Source organism: Heliconius melpomene, chromosome 13 (genome assembly GCF_056956725.1).
Source record: "Heliconius melpomene rosina isolate 202511_hmr_F chromosome 13, ASM5695672v1, whole genome shotgun sequence".
In the NCBI taxonomy this organism is placed as follows: Eukaryota; Metazoa; Arthropoda; class Insecta; order Lepidoptera; family Nymphalidae; genus Heliconius; species Heliconius melpomene.
Genome location: NC_140401.1, coordinates 8,166,048 through 8,181,359, shown reverse-complemented (window position 1 = coordinate 8,181,359; position 15,312 = coordinate 8,166,048). Strand labels below are relative to the sequence as shown.

At 30.1% G+C, this 15,312-nt stretch overlaps 1 protein-coding gene across 1 annotated transcript; it reads right to left on the bottom strand.

Moving 5' to 3' along the window:
• Positions 1 to 522: 522 nt before the first annotated feature.
• On the bottom strand, positions 523 to 14,588 carry LOC146532816 (cardioacceleratory peptide receptor-like). The gene is made up of 10 exons (XM_085196681.1): positions 14,461 to 14,588; positions 12,389 to 12,524; positions 11,322 to 11,425; positions 10,682 to 10,775; positions 10,226 to 10,321; positions 9,963 to 10,145; positions 8,239 to 8,334; positions 5,403 to 5,583; positions 2,378 to 2,504; positions 523 to 730 (listed from the first exon to the last, which is right to left on the bottom strand). The coding sequence occupies exons 1-10, from the start codon at positions 14,560 to 14,562 to the stop codon at positions 578 to 580; spliced, it is 1,272 nt and encodes a 423-aa protein (XP_085052807.1). The 5' UTR covers positions 14,563 to 14,588; the 3' UTR covers positions 523 to 577.
• Positions 14,589 to 15,312: the final 724 nt, after the last annotated feature.

The following is a 15,312-nucleotide window of genomic DNA, read 5'->3' as shown; positions in this document are numbered from 1 at the left end:
ATGTATATATGTTTATACAAGTAACTTGGAAAAACCAATAGTTTTACAATAATGTAATTTTTTTTATAAACGATTATTGATTTCACTTTATTTTATATTATCATCTTTTTTTGCGGGATTTAACTTTAACTTATTAACTTACATTTACATTAAATAACTGTAATAAAAAAATTGCTTAATAATACAACTATAATGATTTTTTTACACGAAATGACAACAATTAAATACTATGAACACTCACATTGATAATATTTATTAATCTTATATTATTAGAAAATTGTATACTCAAATTTGCTTATTAATAATGAGAAAATAAAATGATATTATGTTACATCATCATATTATTTTTTTTAATTGTATTAAAACAAAAATGAGAAATATCTCAGGTATTCGCTAACGAACGACTGCAACTGCTACTACTTGTGGATTCAATTCCCATTTGAGGGAAAGATTATCTTTGGATTATTTTAATTATTTTTTACAAGTATATTAGAAAAAAAATATATTAAAATTTCTATTGTTGCATAAGAAATATGTAAAGAAAAAATAAATAAATTAAAGTAATATTAAGATTCTTTTACAAAAACGTATCTGCAGGTCGTCCAGGTGGTTGAGGATGGCAGTTATTGTTGCTTTGTAAATTACTTTCGGGGAGATGAAGTCGTACTTTCCTTGAGCTGTTGCATTGGTGAAGACGCTGCTTTTGATTCTTCATACTGTCGTTTTTTACCTGTGAATTGTTGTATAAATTAGATATACCTACTTATATATTAATGTCCTTTAACCTAAAAAAATATTACTATAATAGGTCTTATATGAATAGGATGAAAAATATGGCACAGGCTTTACAGGAGGTAAAGGCCATCCTAGAACTAATTAAGGTATTCTAAAATTTTAAATATAAATCTGAAAGTAAAATAATAAAAACTAAATAATATAATATTATTGTGAATTTAATTTTATACGTCTATGATACTTAGAATATCTGGCTCGACGTTTAGAGCCCAATTTAGTGACAAGGATCACCTATTGTTTGACCTGCCTCGACAGGGCTAAAGATTAAAAGCGATGCCTAATAGAGATTCGGAACGGGAATATTTAAAAATAATGAATAGATTAAAGACAATTAACTAACATTGTCGAGAGTTATAGAAAAATATATAAGTTCCCTCAGAAGATGTAGCGGCGTTGTGGGCCATGGGCGATGATTGTGTGATTCAATCTTCACTCGGGGAAATGATTGTATTTAAATTACTTAAGCAAGAAAAGTTCCGCATGTTAACAGCAATAAATAGAAAATTGGGTGGAAAGTAAAGAACGGAGTGTATTAACATTAGGTTTCCATTGCTAAAGGATGGCTTCTGGTTAATTTAGGAAATTAATAAAATATTTATATGGCTAAAACAATTGAGATCTTACGTAGCATTTAATTTGTGCTCTTACACATATTAAAAAGTAATTTAAAATAATGTATAAAGAAAACCAAATAAAAACATAAAAATATAGAAAAAAAGATCTAAAGAAAATCTTGCGACAGACATCTTATATTAACTGATTTTAATATAACTAATAAAATAGAAATAAATATATTTACAGCTTCACTAAAAATAGCTTAAGCGCTTATAAGCGAGGCTGGTCCAGACATCAACGTTACTTGGGCCATAATAATAGTGATGATAACATAATGAAAAAGACTATGAATATAAAAGTAGGATTGTAAATATTCATTAAGGTTTGTAATTTGGGTCTCATCCTGGCATTTTACCAAAGATTTTATGGTCGCTCGGGAAAAGAGTATCATGGACGGAGAAGCTAATTTTGAATAAGTAACGCATCTTTAGGTCGTCGTTAGAATGTCGTATCAGAGTGAACCGTTATTCTTTCAAAATTATGTTGAAAATTAGAATATATAAAGACTTCTGGTATGCTACTCTGAAAATGGGTTTAACGCAAGTTTCTTGTTGCAGGTAGTAAAAACTAATTCAGGTCCTATAATTTTGTTTAGTTTTGTCTTTAAAATATTTAGTTTCATTATTAGAAGGTTGTTTTACAAAATAGTAAAAAGAAAAAAATGTAAGTCATTAATTCATATTAATTACTCTTACAATTTTCTGAAAATAACGAATTATTTAGAAAAAAAACAACATATCCAAAATAAACTGTTTGGCACAAAAAAAAACCAGTTCGATCCAGTAGAACTACTGATATTAACGCGTTTAACAAAAACAAACTCCACATCTTTATAATTCTAGTATATTAATAATTTTTTTTTTACTCTCACACTTTGTTCCTAATCAGAAAGAATGGGGTACCAAACGCTAATACGGTTTATCAACTATATTTCATTATATATTCACATTTATATATTTCAACTTACCCTAATAGTAAGTTCGTGTCGAGTCCGTCTATGAGATGACGTTAGGAGTTCTGTATGAGCTCTCGACTCGTTGACGTGGGAATCCGTCTTCATCCAGCACCAGAGCCATTTGTATGGTGGAATGTTCCTGAAAAAACACTTTATTAATATGTTATATAAAATTTAACTTCACGCTTCACGTTGTATCCCGCAGATATAAGCAGAGAGATGATAGTGTTAAGATACTCCGTGTTGAGCAGCAGAACTCAATAAAAGGCGGAAGACTGAAATTATAATCCGTTTCCTCGACTGGGAATCGAACCCACAACCTGTAGCGTTTATAATCTTATCTTTTTTTACTTTTCCACCAAAGCTTACCCTCGAATGGTTTATTAATAAATAAACATTTTATTAATAAATCTTATTAATATAGTTTCTATAAAATTCTATTTTAACAATTTACAAACAATTCGCATGTACTACAACTGACCAGTTACAATTTTCCTATACGTGCTGATAATCAGGAATTTCCAAATTAAATATAAAGTAAACATAATAATATCTTATTCATATCTACAAATTATCATACTATTATCCACCCTACCCACGTTGCCTACAAATTCCATATTACAGCACATATATTTTATGAGAAAAATGCCTATAGCCCTCCATAAGGTTGAAAATACAATAAAAATGTACTTTTTGTTCTGAAAAAAACCCAAAGTAAATCAATTTGCATTTTTATAAAGTAACAATTTAATATCTTGAAGCGCGTTATGGCTTTTGGACACGTTAAGCGTTTTATGTAAATCATTTTTAAACTTAAATTACTTTGATTTTTTGCCTTTAAAGGAAAGAAAAAGATTATATATATTTTTTTTTGTAGACAGAAGGAACCTGGGACTGCTGTTAAGACACTCCGTTCTCATTAAGACACTACCGTTGCCCACTTTCCGTTGAATTTTAGGAGAATTTCCTGGAAAACAACTTAAAAGATTTAGTCGCAAAAATATTAATCTTCGAAATGGCTTCTTTTATAAACCTTTAAAATGGCTTTCCATTGCCTTATAATTGCGTTTTACTATATTAAACTTATTTTATGCCATTTTAAATGATATTTTCGCTCCACTTTACAACTTGACAATGTCGGCATCATATTTTAAAGGCAGCATCTCTAGAGTAACACAAATTCTGTTATAAATTTTTACAACTTTTAGGTCATAAAGACTTAGAGCACAGTTCAATGTAAACTTGGGTTAAAATAAAGTATTTTTAAACGAAAAGACCTTCATAGTCCAGTGTGAAGAAAAGTTTAGTAAGTAGCTATCATTTATATTATGTTTTGGTACATTTTTAAATAATAAGTATGTCTTATATGTTAGATATAGGCCAGATCTACATACAAAATATACTATTAAGAGGCCATATTATACTTTAATATAATTTTCACTTTCACTTATTTTTTTTCTTACTAGAATATTAATATTGAAAAAAATATACGCAAATTTTACATCAAATTGTATTCAAACTCACGATCATTGTATGCAGATATCTCATTCTTCATAACTCATGTTCAGTACCAACTGAGTGTAACTTTAGCGTCTTAGACGGCGAAGAATTGTAATTAAGAGGACTCCAGCAAGATATATAGCGATGCGGTCGGGTAATTGGTTTGTTTATTAACGACTAAGATACTAAACTACCATTTCATGATTTATACTTGCAATAAATACTTGTAGCTTTAGTTCTATGCAGTAATATGAAAACTAATATATGAGGCGGGTAAAGGCTGTTTTAATTTAATATGATATGCATATATTAGAAATCAGTGAATATTTTTATATTTCTTTTTCATTTTATACACATATATTTCGCAAAATTATTATGTTTTTACATTATTTTATTTTCACATTACTCACATATGAAGAAAGCTCTAAAAACCAAATTATATTAATAGTATGTAAAATTCGTTGGCTTACTTTCTTTTATACATGAGCCTCAAGTAACTAGATCAACCGAACAATGATAGTAATAAAATGTTATTACTTTACGGTTAGGTGCAACGTATGGAAGCTTTTTATGAGAACCAAATTCACATTCCTCTAGTGTCATAAAGTTAATATGCAAAAAATATTCTAGAATATAAAGTAGCTAGAACTAGTTTTCTTAAGATTCAGCTAAGTAAAACTTTTTCTTAGATTTTGTGAGGCATAAAATCAACATTGCGATTATTTATCACAGAAAAAGTTTTGGACCAAACAAATATTTTCGGAATATAAATTATTTAGTTATCTAATTCAAATTTTCACTTCCCAAGGAACGTGTATAATAAATTTCATCTTTCTGCGCTCAATATTTACAAAAGAAGTTTCACATATGTTTAAAATTTATATTCATATGTATATATTTCGTTGAAAGGTTATTTACGTTAGGTTTATATCTATACCAAAAACAAAAACCTAATTTCATATTATTTACAAAATATTTATATCATAAAATCAAATATTTGGACTAATTCAGTTCTTGTTCAACCCTTCTTAAGGTTAACATTGCTTAATGAAACCCCATTTTATTTAGTTATTCATTAAGCACCTATAATTTTTGTTACGATGTCAAAATAATGCCTGCTGGGAGGTGATTACTGGCAGTTTTACACGTTACTACTGTATTGGAGTTAAGTATATTTCATTTTATTTATATTTATGGTTTCATTTTTGGAAATACCCATTGTTATACAAAGGTTTTAAATTAGACTTACCTCACTTTTTATAATTTTCTCTAAATATATTGGTACATCTTATTAAAATCAGCAAGTTGAGAAGAGAGAGAGAGAGAAGAAAGAGAATTCTCGGATTGTTCATGGTTATTATGGGCATGACACTTAAACAGGGAGGGAAGCACTTAACACTAATTTGAGCAACATTTTTGGAAACCCGAGGCAGAGTATTATTACTAGAGCGAAGAATTAAAAATATTAAATAACGTCTCAATGGAAATATTAAATAACTAAAAACCGTCGAGATAACAGTGCAAATACACGACTTACCTTAAAGTAATAAAAATTCTATTAGAAAATATAAAGTAAATGACAGGATTCGCCGCCGAGTTTAAAGGCGCTAGACTTTGTATGAGGGAAGCTATCGCGATATTCGCCTGGGTGTCTGGAACGTAGCCGTAAACTTGCAACAGATCGAAGATCATATATGGAGACCAGCAGAGGACGAATACTGAAAAGAAAAAAAATTTTTCATTCTATTTTAAAATGTTAAACCTTGTGAGGATGGATGTTTCTACCACTTTCAGACAAAAACTATTGAACAGATTTAGATAAAACTTTGCAGTAATATGCGCACTTTCATAATAACATATTGGCTACAATTTATGTAAAATAAATATTATTTCTCTCTTCTTATTAGTAGTAATTAGTAGTAGTAGTAGTAGTAGTCTAAGCAGGCGACGCTGAGTCACTAATTATGTGATAGCAAGTAGTCGTAGCAAGATAAGTGTTAAAACACTTGAGTAGCGGAACTTAACGCCACGATCTTGTTACCAGAATGGAAGAAATGAAAAAAAATCTTCAGAGTACAAATCGAATCTACAACTTTCGCATTTATAGTCAGAAATTGATATCTATTCAATATATTCTAGCAATATAATATAAGAATGGCGATTGATTCTTCATTCTCAGCTGAAAAAGAGACTTAAGATACTTGAGCGTATATGAGAAAAATAAATAAAAATATTTTACCATAAGCACACCAGAAAGTTTAATCGATTTACTTTTTCATAGAATTTAAAAGCTCTTAAAGTTCGTTTAATCGAAAATCACTTGTGGCGTATAAGATATGGAAATTATATCGGCGCACCGCGCTAAAGCAATAACGACGCGGAGAAAACTTTAAATATTTCATATATTACGGCGCAGTCGAGTCACGATTCAAATTGTAAATTTATAAATTTCCACTCACCTATGGGTATATATGAAAGAGATATTTTATGAAATTGAAAGAAAAAAAGAAAATATAACATAGGCAAAGTAACAATCGACTTTTATTTTCTTAAAGTATATTGTTATCACAACTACACACATTTTACATTAAATATTTTACTATATTGATTTAATTAAGAAATTATTTTACTATAATATAGTAAAAACAAGCAAAACTTTTTTATGTTAATAGGAACATTTTAGCTTTAGTTTGTAAATTTATTATCATATAAAAAGAAAAAAGCTAAACGACTAAAAATATCGTTAATAGACTATATTAGATAGAAATAAGTTCAGAAAATATTCGAGGTTAATAACTCGCGACTCCAGTATGATTAATAATAAAATAATTTATAAAATTTTCATACATGAACATGGAAGCTTTAAGAATAGCAGTTTTGTCCACTTAAAAGTAATGGACAGAGTCATAAAAGGTTTTTATAGTCGTTTTACGGTCTTCATGTCGCATGTTTTTAAACTAACTTTAAGAGCTTTGGTTTTGACATAAAAATCAAATTACTATGAATCTTTACTTTAATATTTAAATATATATTTTGCGTAAACGTTTTTTTTAAATATTCAAATAGTCAATTTGTTAATTGTGCTGTTATTTTCTTAATTGAATGTCTGATATCAATTTATAAGGAATTTCCAATTTTTTATATACATGTGTCCTCGGCTAAAATACATAAAGTATTGTTCCACAAAAGGTAATTTTAGTCTTAATTTTCTAGATATGTATTTTCCATCGTACCAGTTTATTAGTCTGGGTCGAGAAAGTGTTTGCTTTTCTAGAGTAGGTACGTATAAAAAATAGAACGTAACGTAACAGATTTGAATCCACACCTCTTGGAAACCAACCGTCTTGAACAGTCTTGCAGTTTCGTTTAAAAAAATTGTGTAATTTTTCCCAAGTGTGCAATATTTTTCTTCAATGGAAACCACATTCACGTTTTACTTATATTAATGATATTGTGCATTGGGTGGCGACACTCCACGCTACACCCTAAACTTAAATACTGAGAAACGAAAAATATTTTTTTATAAGACCTAAGTCTACATGTTAATACCATTCTGTATTACTGGTAAATCTGCAAATACCAACAAAAAAGAAAATTTCTAGTAATCATACTAGCAAGTCTAGAAAGAGAAGAAAATTTCCAGTAGTACTACGACTGGGTAAAACTAATGAGAATAAGCCAAAATTTTCCAGGGCACATGAACCATGAACCCACACAAATATCCCAAAATATATATATTTATTGTAATCGTAATCGTCCCATTAAAGCGTCGAACCGTTTTTATTTAGGCCAATACATTGGACATGTCGGCATCAAACATCGCCTTTCTTAATGTTTACAAAACATCGTATTGGACGCAATTTATATGTGTACTGTCGTCACATATATTTTATTTTCCTTTCTTTACTTTGAAAAGTTTATGTGACATTTTGCGTTATTGAATTGTTGATTTATTATTTAGGTATATATATTATATAGTTTTCTATATTTTTTTATTATAAATTTAGGTAAAAATAATTTACGTCGAAAACTTAGTTCACTAGTTAAATAGCAATATAAATTTTTAAAAATGCATTTGTAGTTAAAGAGGATCATTGATCAGGATGATTGTTTTCTTTTCTTTTTTGTAAAAAAATATTTTTTTAAGTGCGGAATAACACCTTTAAAATGGTTAAAATATTTAATTAATGATGAAAAAAAAAAATGATAATTGCAAGCAACAGTTTTTGCATATCGCATATTTGTAAAAAAATCCCTAAACATAGTTATGTTAATAACATAAATAAGTAGTAAGAAACGATTGAATTTCGACTTAATCTACGATTTAGGCAAGAAAAGGCTTAAAACTATTAAAAAAATGTTAATCTACTCACCAAATACAATTACAAAGGTCATCTTGACAGTTTTAATTTTTGCTTTCGGTATAATTCCGCGGCTGCTCGCGCGGCGGCTGTCCAAGTCGTCACTATCTGTATAAATTAGGTAATTTTTAAAATATTTAGGTAATAAAATTTAGGAATTAAGTCACTCCTTTTTTATTTCCATTTATTTTACGGACAAAGCCACATGTCTAGTTATAGCCATGTAAGCAATGTTAATATATAATTAAAAAACTTTTTCTTTCTCCAGCGGGTTAGCCAGAGACAACAGAGCACCAAATTGTTATCACCTTCTTCATATATGTATCTGGAGTCCTCATGCTTTTTACGTGACCTTTCTTCATTATTCAAAATTAAATTTCGAAAGTAATTTAATATAACTGACATTTCTCTCATGTTTCGTAGATTTAGCAGTAAATTAATATTAAATGTTAAGTAAGCGATATTTATTAATTTTATATTTTCAAGGATAATATTCTTAAATTTGAAACATTTAATTTAATATCCTAACTAAACACATAAATAGAGATCCGAAGCCAAACAGTAACGAAATGAAATAAAGAAGGGTCTGAAAATAATTTGATTGAAAATTTAATCTGTATTTACTTTAATTTAAATAGCAGGTGATTTTTATTTAATATTAGAACTGAGATATTGTTACGAGTTCATTCGTGGCGTAGGGGCACAAGAAAATGACTGTAAACGTGGATTCGATTCCCACTCGATCATCGATCAAATATTTAATATTTTCATTTCTTCACTTTAGTGTTGAGGCAAAGCGCGGTGTTGAGTTCCACTCAACATAAATGCTTTCCTAATTCGGAGGAAAACGGGAAACCGAGTGTTTTAATACAAGATTCCCTGTGACTATCCTGCTGTGTGAGGGATACAGCGTGAAGCTAAAAATGTGGTTATTGTCACGTAACTAATATTTCGATATAAATGAAGACCATACACTAGAGTTTTTTTTTTGGTCTCTCGTTTTTATGAGAAAATAGCACAGTAATTAGCATGCTACCTAATTTTTAAATGCAGATGACAAGTATAGAATGGAGTGTCTTGACTCTTGTCACGAGGCTCTCACACCGGAAACCACAAAAAAGAGACATCATCACAGTGTTTCGTAAAAAAATATTTTAATATATGTATTCATAAATTAAGGTAAACTTCAAACAATATAATTTGTAACAAATTACCAAACTAATAACATGATGTTAATAAAACAGTATTAAATTATGTCAACATAAAAATTCAAATATACGAGTACTACTGGTTAATTAAGTGCTATAAAGATATAATATCGATAACAAGAATAGCCGTATAAGCAATAAAAGATTTTGACGACTTATTTATTGACTTGTAAACTTGTGTCGTCTATCCATTCTATGAAACTATAAGTGGGCATGTAAATAAAATAATCGGTCAAGTGCGAGTCGTTGTGCACCGAGGGTTCCGTATCTATTTTAGGATTGTAAATCAACGAGAAATACAATGTATAAGGCTACATCCCGTGTATAGCAAAGGGAACCTAGTAACAAAAACTCAGTTCCCTCCATTCTGACTAATTTTCGAGACGTTGCGTTAACCTTGTGATCAAAATTAACGCCGCGCTTTGTCGTGTTACCAAAGCGAGAAAATTATTTTTCTGTCACGAGTGGAAATCGAACCTACTAACGTCACGACAGACGATATTTCTAATATAAAAAATATATAATTACATTGTCTCGTGGCCGCCGCTCTCTTCCCCAATACTCTACGGCTTTTCTGCCGTATCGTCACCACGATGACGCCGTAGCAAGCTGAAATAGTTAGAGCGGGTGCTACGAACAACGACAGAAAAACACTTGTCATCCATATCCTCCACTGCGTTTGGTTGATGCTGGACCAGCATTGAAGAGTTCCTGAGAAAAGGAAAGGGAATTTTTAATTATCAATTATTTTTAAATTTACTTTGACTTATTGTAAATTCAATGCAACTCACCTTCAATATCGGCTTCATCAAATAAAAATAACATCGGTACACAAAAGAGAAAGCTTAAAAACCACGCACCGATTATAAGAGCGCGCGCTCTACGCCCTGGAAACGTAAGAAAATGTTAATTTTCTTAGTATACGAAGGATTTACTGTAGAATTAGATAAGAGCAGTATAATAGACATATGGGTTCTTATTGCGACGTAGAGTTTCGCCAATTGTCTCGTTAATACTATGTTACTTTCTGCTGACTCTGTTATACAGTGTGAATAAAAATCACTCTCACATTGTATAGAAAATATTATTTTTTAATTGAAGTTTTGCCCTCTTTTTATAAAAATAACATAATTACATTTAAAATAAATAAACTAAAATTCGCTCTAATGTAATTTAAAAGAAAAATACCCAAATGAGTCAAGAATACATTATGAAATTTAAAAAAGTTAGTACACAACATAACTTACAGCTTCCAGTAAAATTCATAGGATGTGTGATAGCGTCGCATCGGTCCACACTAAGTGCGACTAATACGTACGTCGAAGAATACGTAACTACACCCTGTAGAATAAAAATATTTTGTATTAATATTATATTTTCATCAAGGCTTTGTTTCTTGCAGAATATGTAGAAAGATTTTTGTAGCTTATTACTTGTCTATATTTTGCCTTTCTAATGAATAGAAGTTGTTAACATTGTTGTTGGGTCTAGCGCTATACTTATCGAGCTAGATTATATCTATTTTAAACGTTATTTTTCTTCCAAGAGATTTAAATCAGTATATCGAAAGATTAACGCAAATAAACGTGTTGAATATAAAATTCATAATTGAAATGTAAAATCGTACTAAATAAATATCTGAGCCGTTCAGGCGCAGGGACATATGCGTATGACTGAAACGCGACGGTTTTGGGTTCGATTCTCACTCGGAGGAATGAATTATTAATATTAATGATTTATTCATATTTGCATTTCAATGTTTAAAAAAAATGCGAAAAGTGGGTAACGGAATCACTTAACATTTTTTCCCTTTGCCTACCTTGCTATATGCGGGATACCGCGTGATGCTGAAAAATAAACAAAAAAATACCTTATGCCCATAAATACCTGTAAATATTTCATTAATTTGCACGCCAACGAGCCAGCGAGCCAAGAAATCGTTATACGCTGTATTAGGTCTGGTAAAACGCTTATAAGACCCACCCACAGATCTGTAACAAGCAAGTACCTAAGTATATTAATAAACTCAATACAAATTATATCAAAGCTAATTAAATTTTGCTATTGGTTCGTGTATTTGATGTTTGGGAATATAAAATATTTTGCTGGTTATTGTTTTACGATAAAATCTTGAATACAAAATGAAATTAAAAATGTTTGATGACATATGTATATTAAAATAATAGAACGTAAGAAAGTTGTAGGTTCGATTTACGTTCGGGAGAATGAAATATTTAATATTTTCATTTTCGTTCTGTAACATATCTCGAGAATTCTGCGGAAAGTGGAGAACGGAAGTGTTTTAATGGGAACGGAGTGTGTTAATACATATCAAATCAAACTTGAGTATAAAGCGGAGGATGGAGTGTCTCAACATTCTGGTCTATCTACTCTGTTAACGCTGTAAAACCATGATCTGTTTGCTACTTGCATGATGAAAAATTATAAATCACTAAAAAAAACACTATCTATAGTCACATTTCACAATAAGTTATTACTATTTTCGTCTCGTATTTCTTTTATTATAAACATACATATATCGCACCTCACAAAAGCATAATGCATTTGAATATTCTATTATATTATCACTTTATGAAGTAAACTACGTCTTTTTGATGCCAAAAACATAAATAAGCACAATTTGGCACTTGTGATGCCAAATTTTACTGTTATTGTTTAAGTCATGTTGAGATATAATATATTAAACGAAAATACTGTTCATATTGTATTTATTATAAATGTATAATTAAAATATTTAAAATATTAAATAATTCTATATGAACCAGGTCTTTTTTGGTAGCGCATTCCAATATCTTTATTAAATAAAATTTCATTAAATTTGCTTGTAAATAAGCTTCTTTAAAAAAGATTATTTTTCAGCAATAATTTAAAATAATATAAAATTAAAATAAAAACTATATAATTTGTATAAAAGATATTTTTTAAGTAGGTACCTGCAATAGCGAGTTGCATGATAAAGAAACTCATCCTGCTTTTCCTTGTTTTAGTGAGGAAGAGTGCAAGCACCACCGTCGTGTTTCCGGCCACGATCGCCACCAGGAGCAGCCATAGTACTGCGAGCTGAACATTCTGAGTAAAAAATAGTATATTTAAAAATATTTATAATTACTATTATTAATATTATTTATATGCTATGTATATTAAAAATAACATAATTTAATATAGTTTATCGTTGGTCGTCAGGGCACAGCGTCATGACACTGCGCCGACTGTAAACGCCACGGTTATGGGGTCGATTCCACCTCACTACTTTCATTTCCTCGCTCTGGTAATAAGACTAACCGGGATGTTGATATCCGCTACTCAAGTAAACTTAAAATAACGGACTCCTCGGAAAGTGCACACATCCAAATATGTTAAAATATAAAAAAGAAAAAAAAATGATATTAAACATAATAAAAACTTAGGCAGCATCTGCACAGATTAAAAAATATATTTGATATGATATATATTGATATGAACTTTAATAAAACAAAAACAGTTTTTTTACAAACATAATAAAAACAAAATTAAATATAATAAAAAACTTATGTACACTCTCGTGCATTAAAAGGTTGGTACAAGCACAAGCTGGTACACATGCTCGTATAACAGCCGTCGATTCTTATTATGCGAAACCCGTCGTACTTTAAATTTACAACAGAAACCCATTAACGGTCTTGGTTATTAAAATTCTTTGTTAACCGCTGAGAAAACAGCATCGACCCCATTTGAAAGACTGATACAATAATGTATGTTTAGAGAATAATTAAAAATTTAAAAAGTTATAAAAATTAAATCAGATTCACGCCTCCCGCACACAGCAGGGATGGCAGAGAGAACTTAGTGTTAAAATACTCCGTTCACCGTTTTCTGCTGAATTTTGGAGTGTCGAGTAGCGGAACTCAACGCCACGACGCCAGAGCGAAGAAAGGAAAGTATAAATTTAAATAAATATTTAATTTCCTCGAGTAGGCATCGAACTCACAACCAGTCGCGTTTACAATCACACATTTGTGCCATTAAGCCACTAGCACATCACGCCACTGTGGCATAGGTGGTAAGTGTTTTTAGTGAGTAGGTTCAGTTCTCAAAGAGGGTGGAAATCTTTGATTCTTTTGAAATACTATTCATTCGTTGCGTTCACAATGCTTCTCGTGAATGTCTCGTCTTATGTTCCTTAGAAAAGCTTATCTTTTTAAATGAACCTCACGCAATATTTCACATATTTTTGCAAAATTACTGCAATTTCATACCATAATTTACAATTTTAAACGCAGTTACCGTCAAATAAGATCTTCAGAAGGTTAACAAGTAACCTATTAATGAATATGACGTCGTCCCATGTTACAATTAAGGTTATATTAGAATACAGAAAGTCTAGACTCATACTTTAGTTTCGCAACGGGCTGGCAGTAACCTAGTGTATTTGAGATCCTCTAAATTGCTTCAAGTATTTGAACGTTTTAACTTTCAAATGTTTACATAAAATAAATTTATTATAAGGGTAAGTGTTTTTTATTTTTTTAAATATAGTTTTTTTAGCGGTGGCTTATGCAGATTGTTACTAAACGTTTCTTTTTTCAAGTCTCTATATTTTTTTTTTGGTTTGAGCAAAGACTAGAAACAAGTAACTAGAAGTAACTAGATTAGTTTGTTTCTAGAAATAAATAACTATGGATATTTAGGAATTCATATATAAATATTTTACCCAATCATCAAGGTACTACCAGAGTAGTATATTGCTGTATCCCGCACTAAGCAAGGCAGGCAGAGGAAAAACTGGAAACATAGTGTTGAGACACTACATTTACATCAAGTCACTTGAATACCTGAGACATTGCGTGATGAGTGATGGAAGTGAACGCCTCGCTGTGCCTCTACCAGATCGAGGTAATGCTTTCTACACAGTATAGTTTCCCCTGTGCCTTATCTTTCAGTCACTCAGTAACGGAACAGTTTTTGATAGTTAAATTAAAAATACTGTCACAAATTTATAGTTTTCATACACAATTTAAATTCTTACCTGATAAAAATAAAATTTATTAATAACAGTGACGTTTCCAGTGTTGTTAAGTAAGAGGCTGGCGTTCAGCTCCAAGCTGCAGTTGTCACAGCCCTCTTCCATGACCACGTTTCACATTTTGTTTACAAAGTACCTGCCGACAAATAATAATTTTATTTTGTAAAAAAAATACAAAAGTAAAAACTGCATTTAAATCAGTTAAGCCATTACTTAGATTAGTGTGTATAAGTGCATTGACAAACAAACAAAAAATTAAAAATAATTATTTTGGGTTCTATTAATAGACTATTGCCTCTATAAATAGACTTTCTCGTGACAAGATTTTGATCGTTATAGTAAACGTAACTGGAGCAATAATTTGCACATTCTATTTATATCTAAAAAAAACTTAAGTTTAGCAAATTCGTAAGTGAGACTAATCTAATATTATTTTGTAAAGTTGTTTGTATTTATTATTAATCTTCGATGACTATTCATAGTTATTTTTAAGTTATTACTACATAATGTTCTTACTAGTAGATAAGTCGATTAGATTGTCGTTAACGTGAATTATAGAGTGAGTATGATTATACTGCCATATAAATATAGAGGCACAAGCTTGTGATTGTACACGAAATGAAAATATTTAATATTACTATTTCTGCTTTTGGTAACGAGACTAAACGCGGCGTTAAATTCCGACATTCAACACGCAATACTTCCAGAATCTATTAGAAAAAAGGAGGACAAAGTGTAGGATCTCTCTGCTTACCCTGCTGTCTGTGGAACGACACTAAAAAAGAAAACGTTCCTAAATAGTTAATACTTACTACCTAAAAAAATATTATATTCAGATTTTTTTAAATCTCTGTC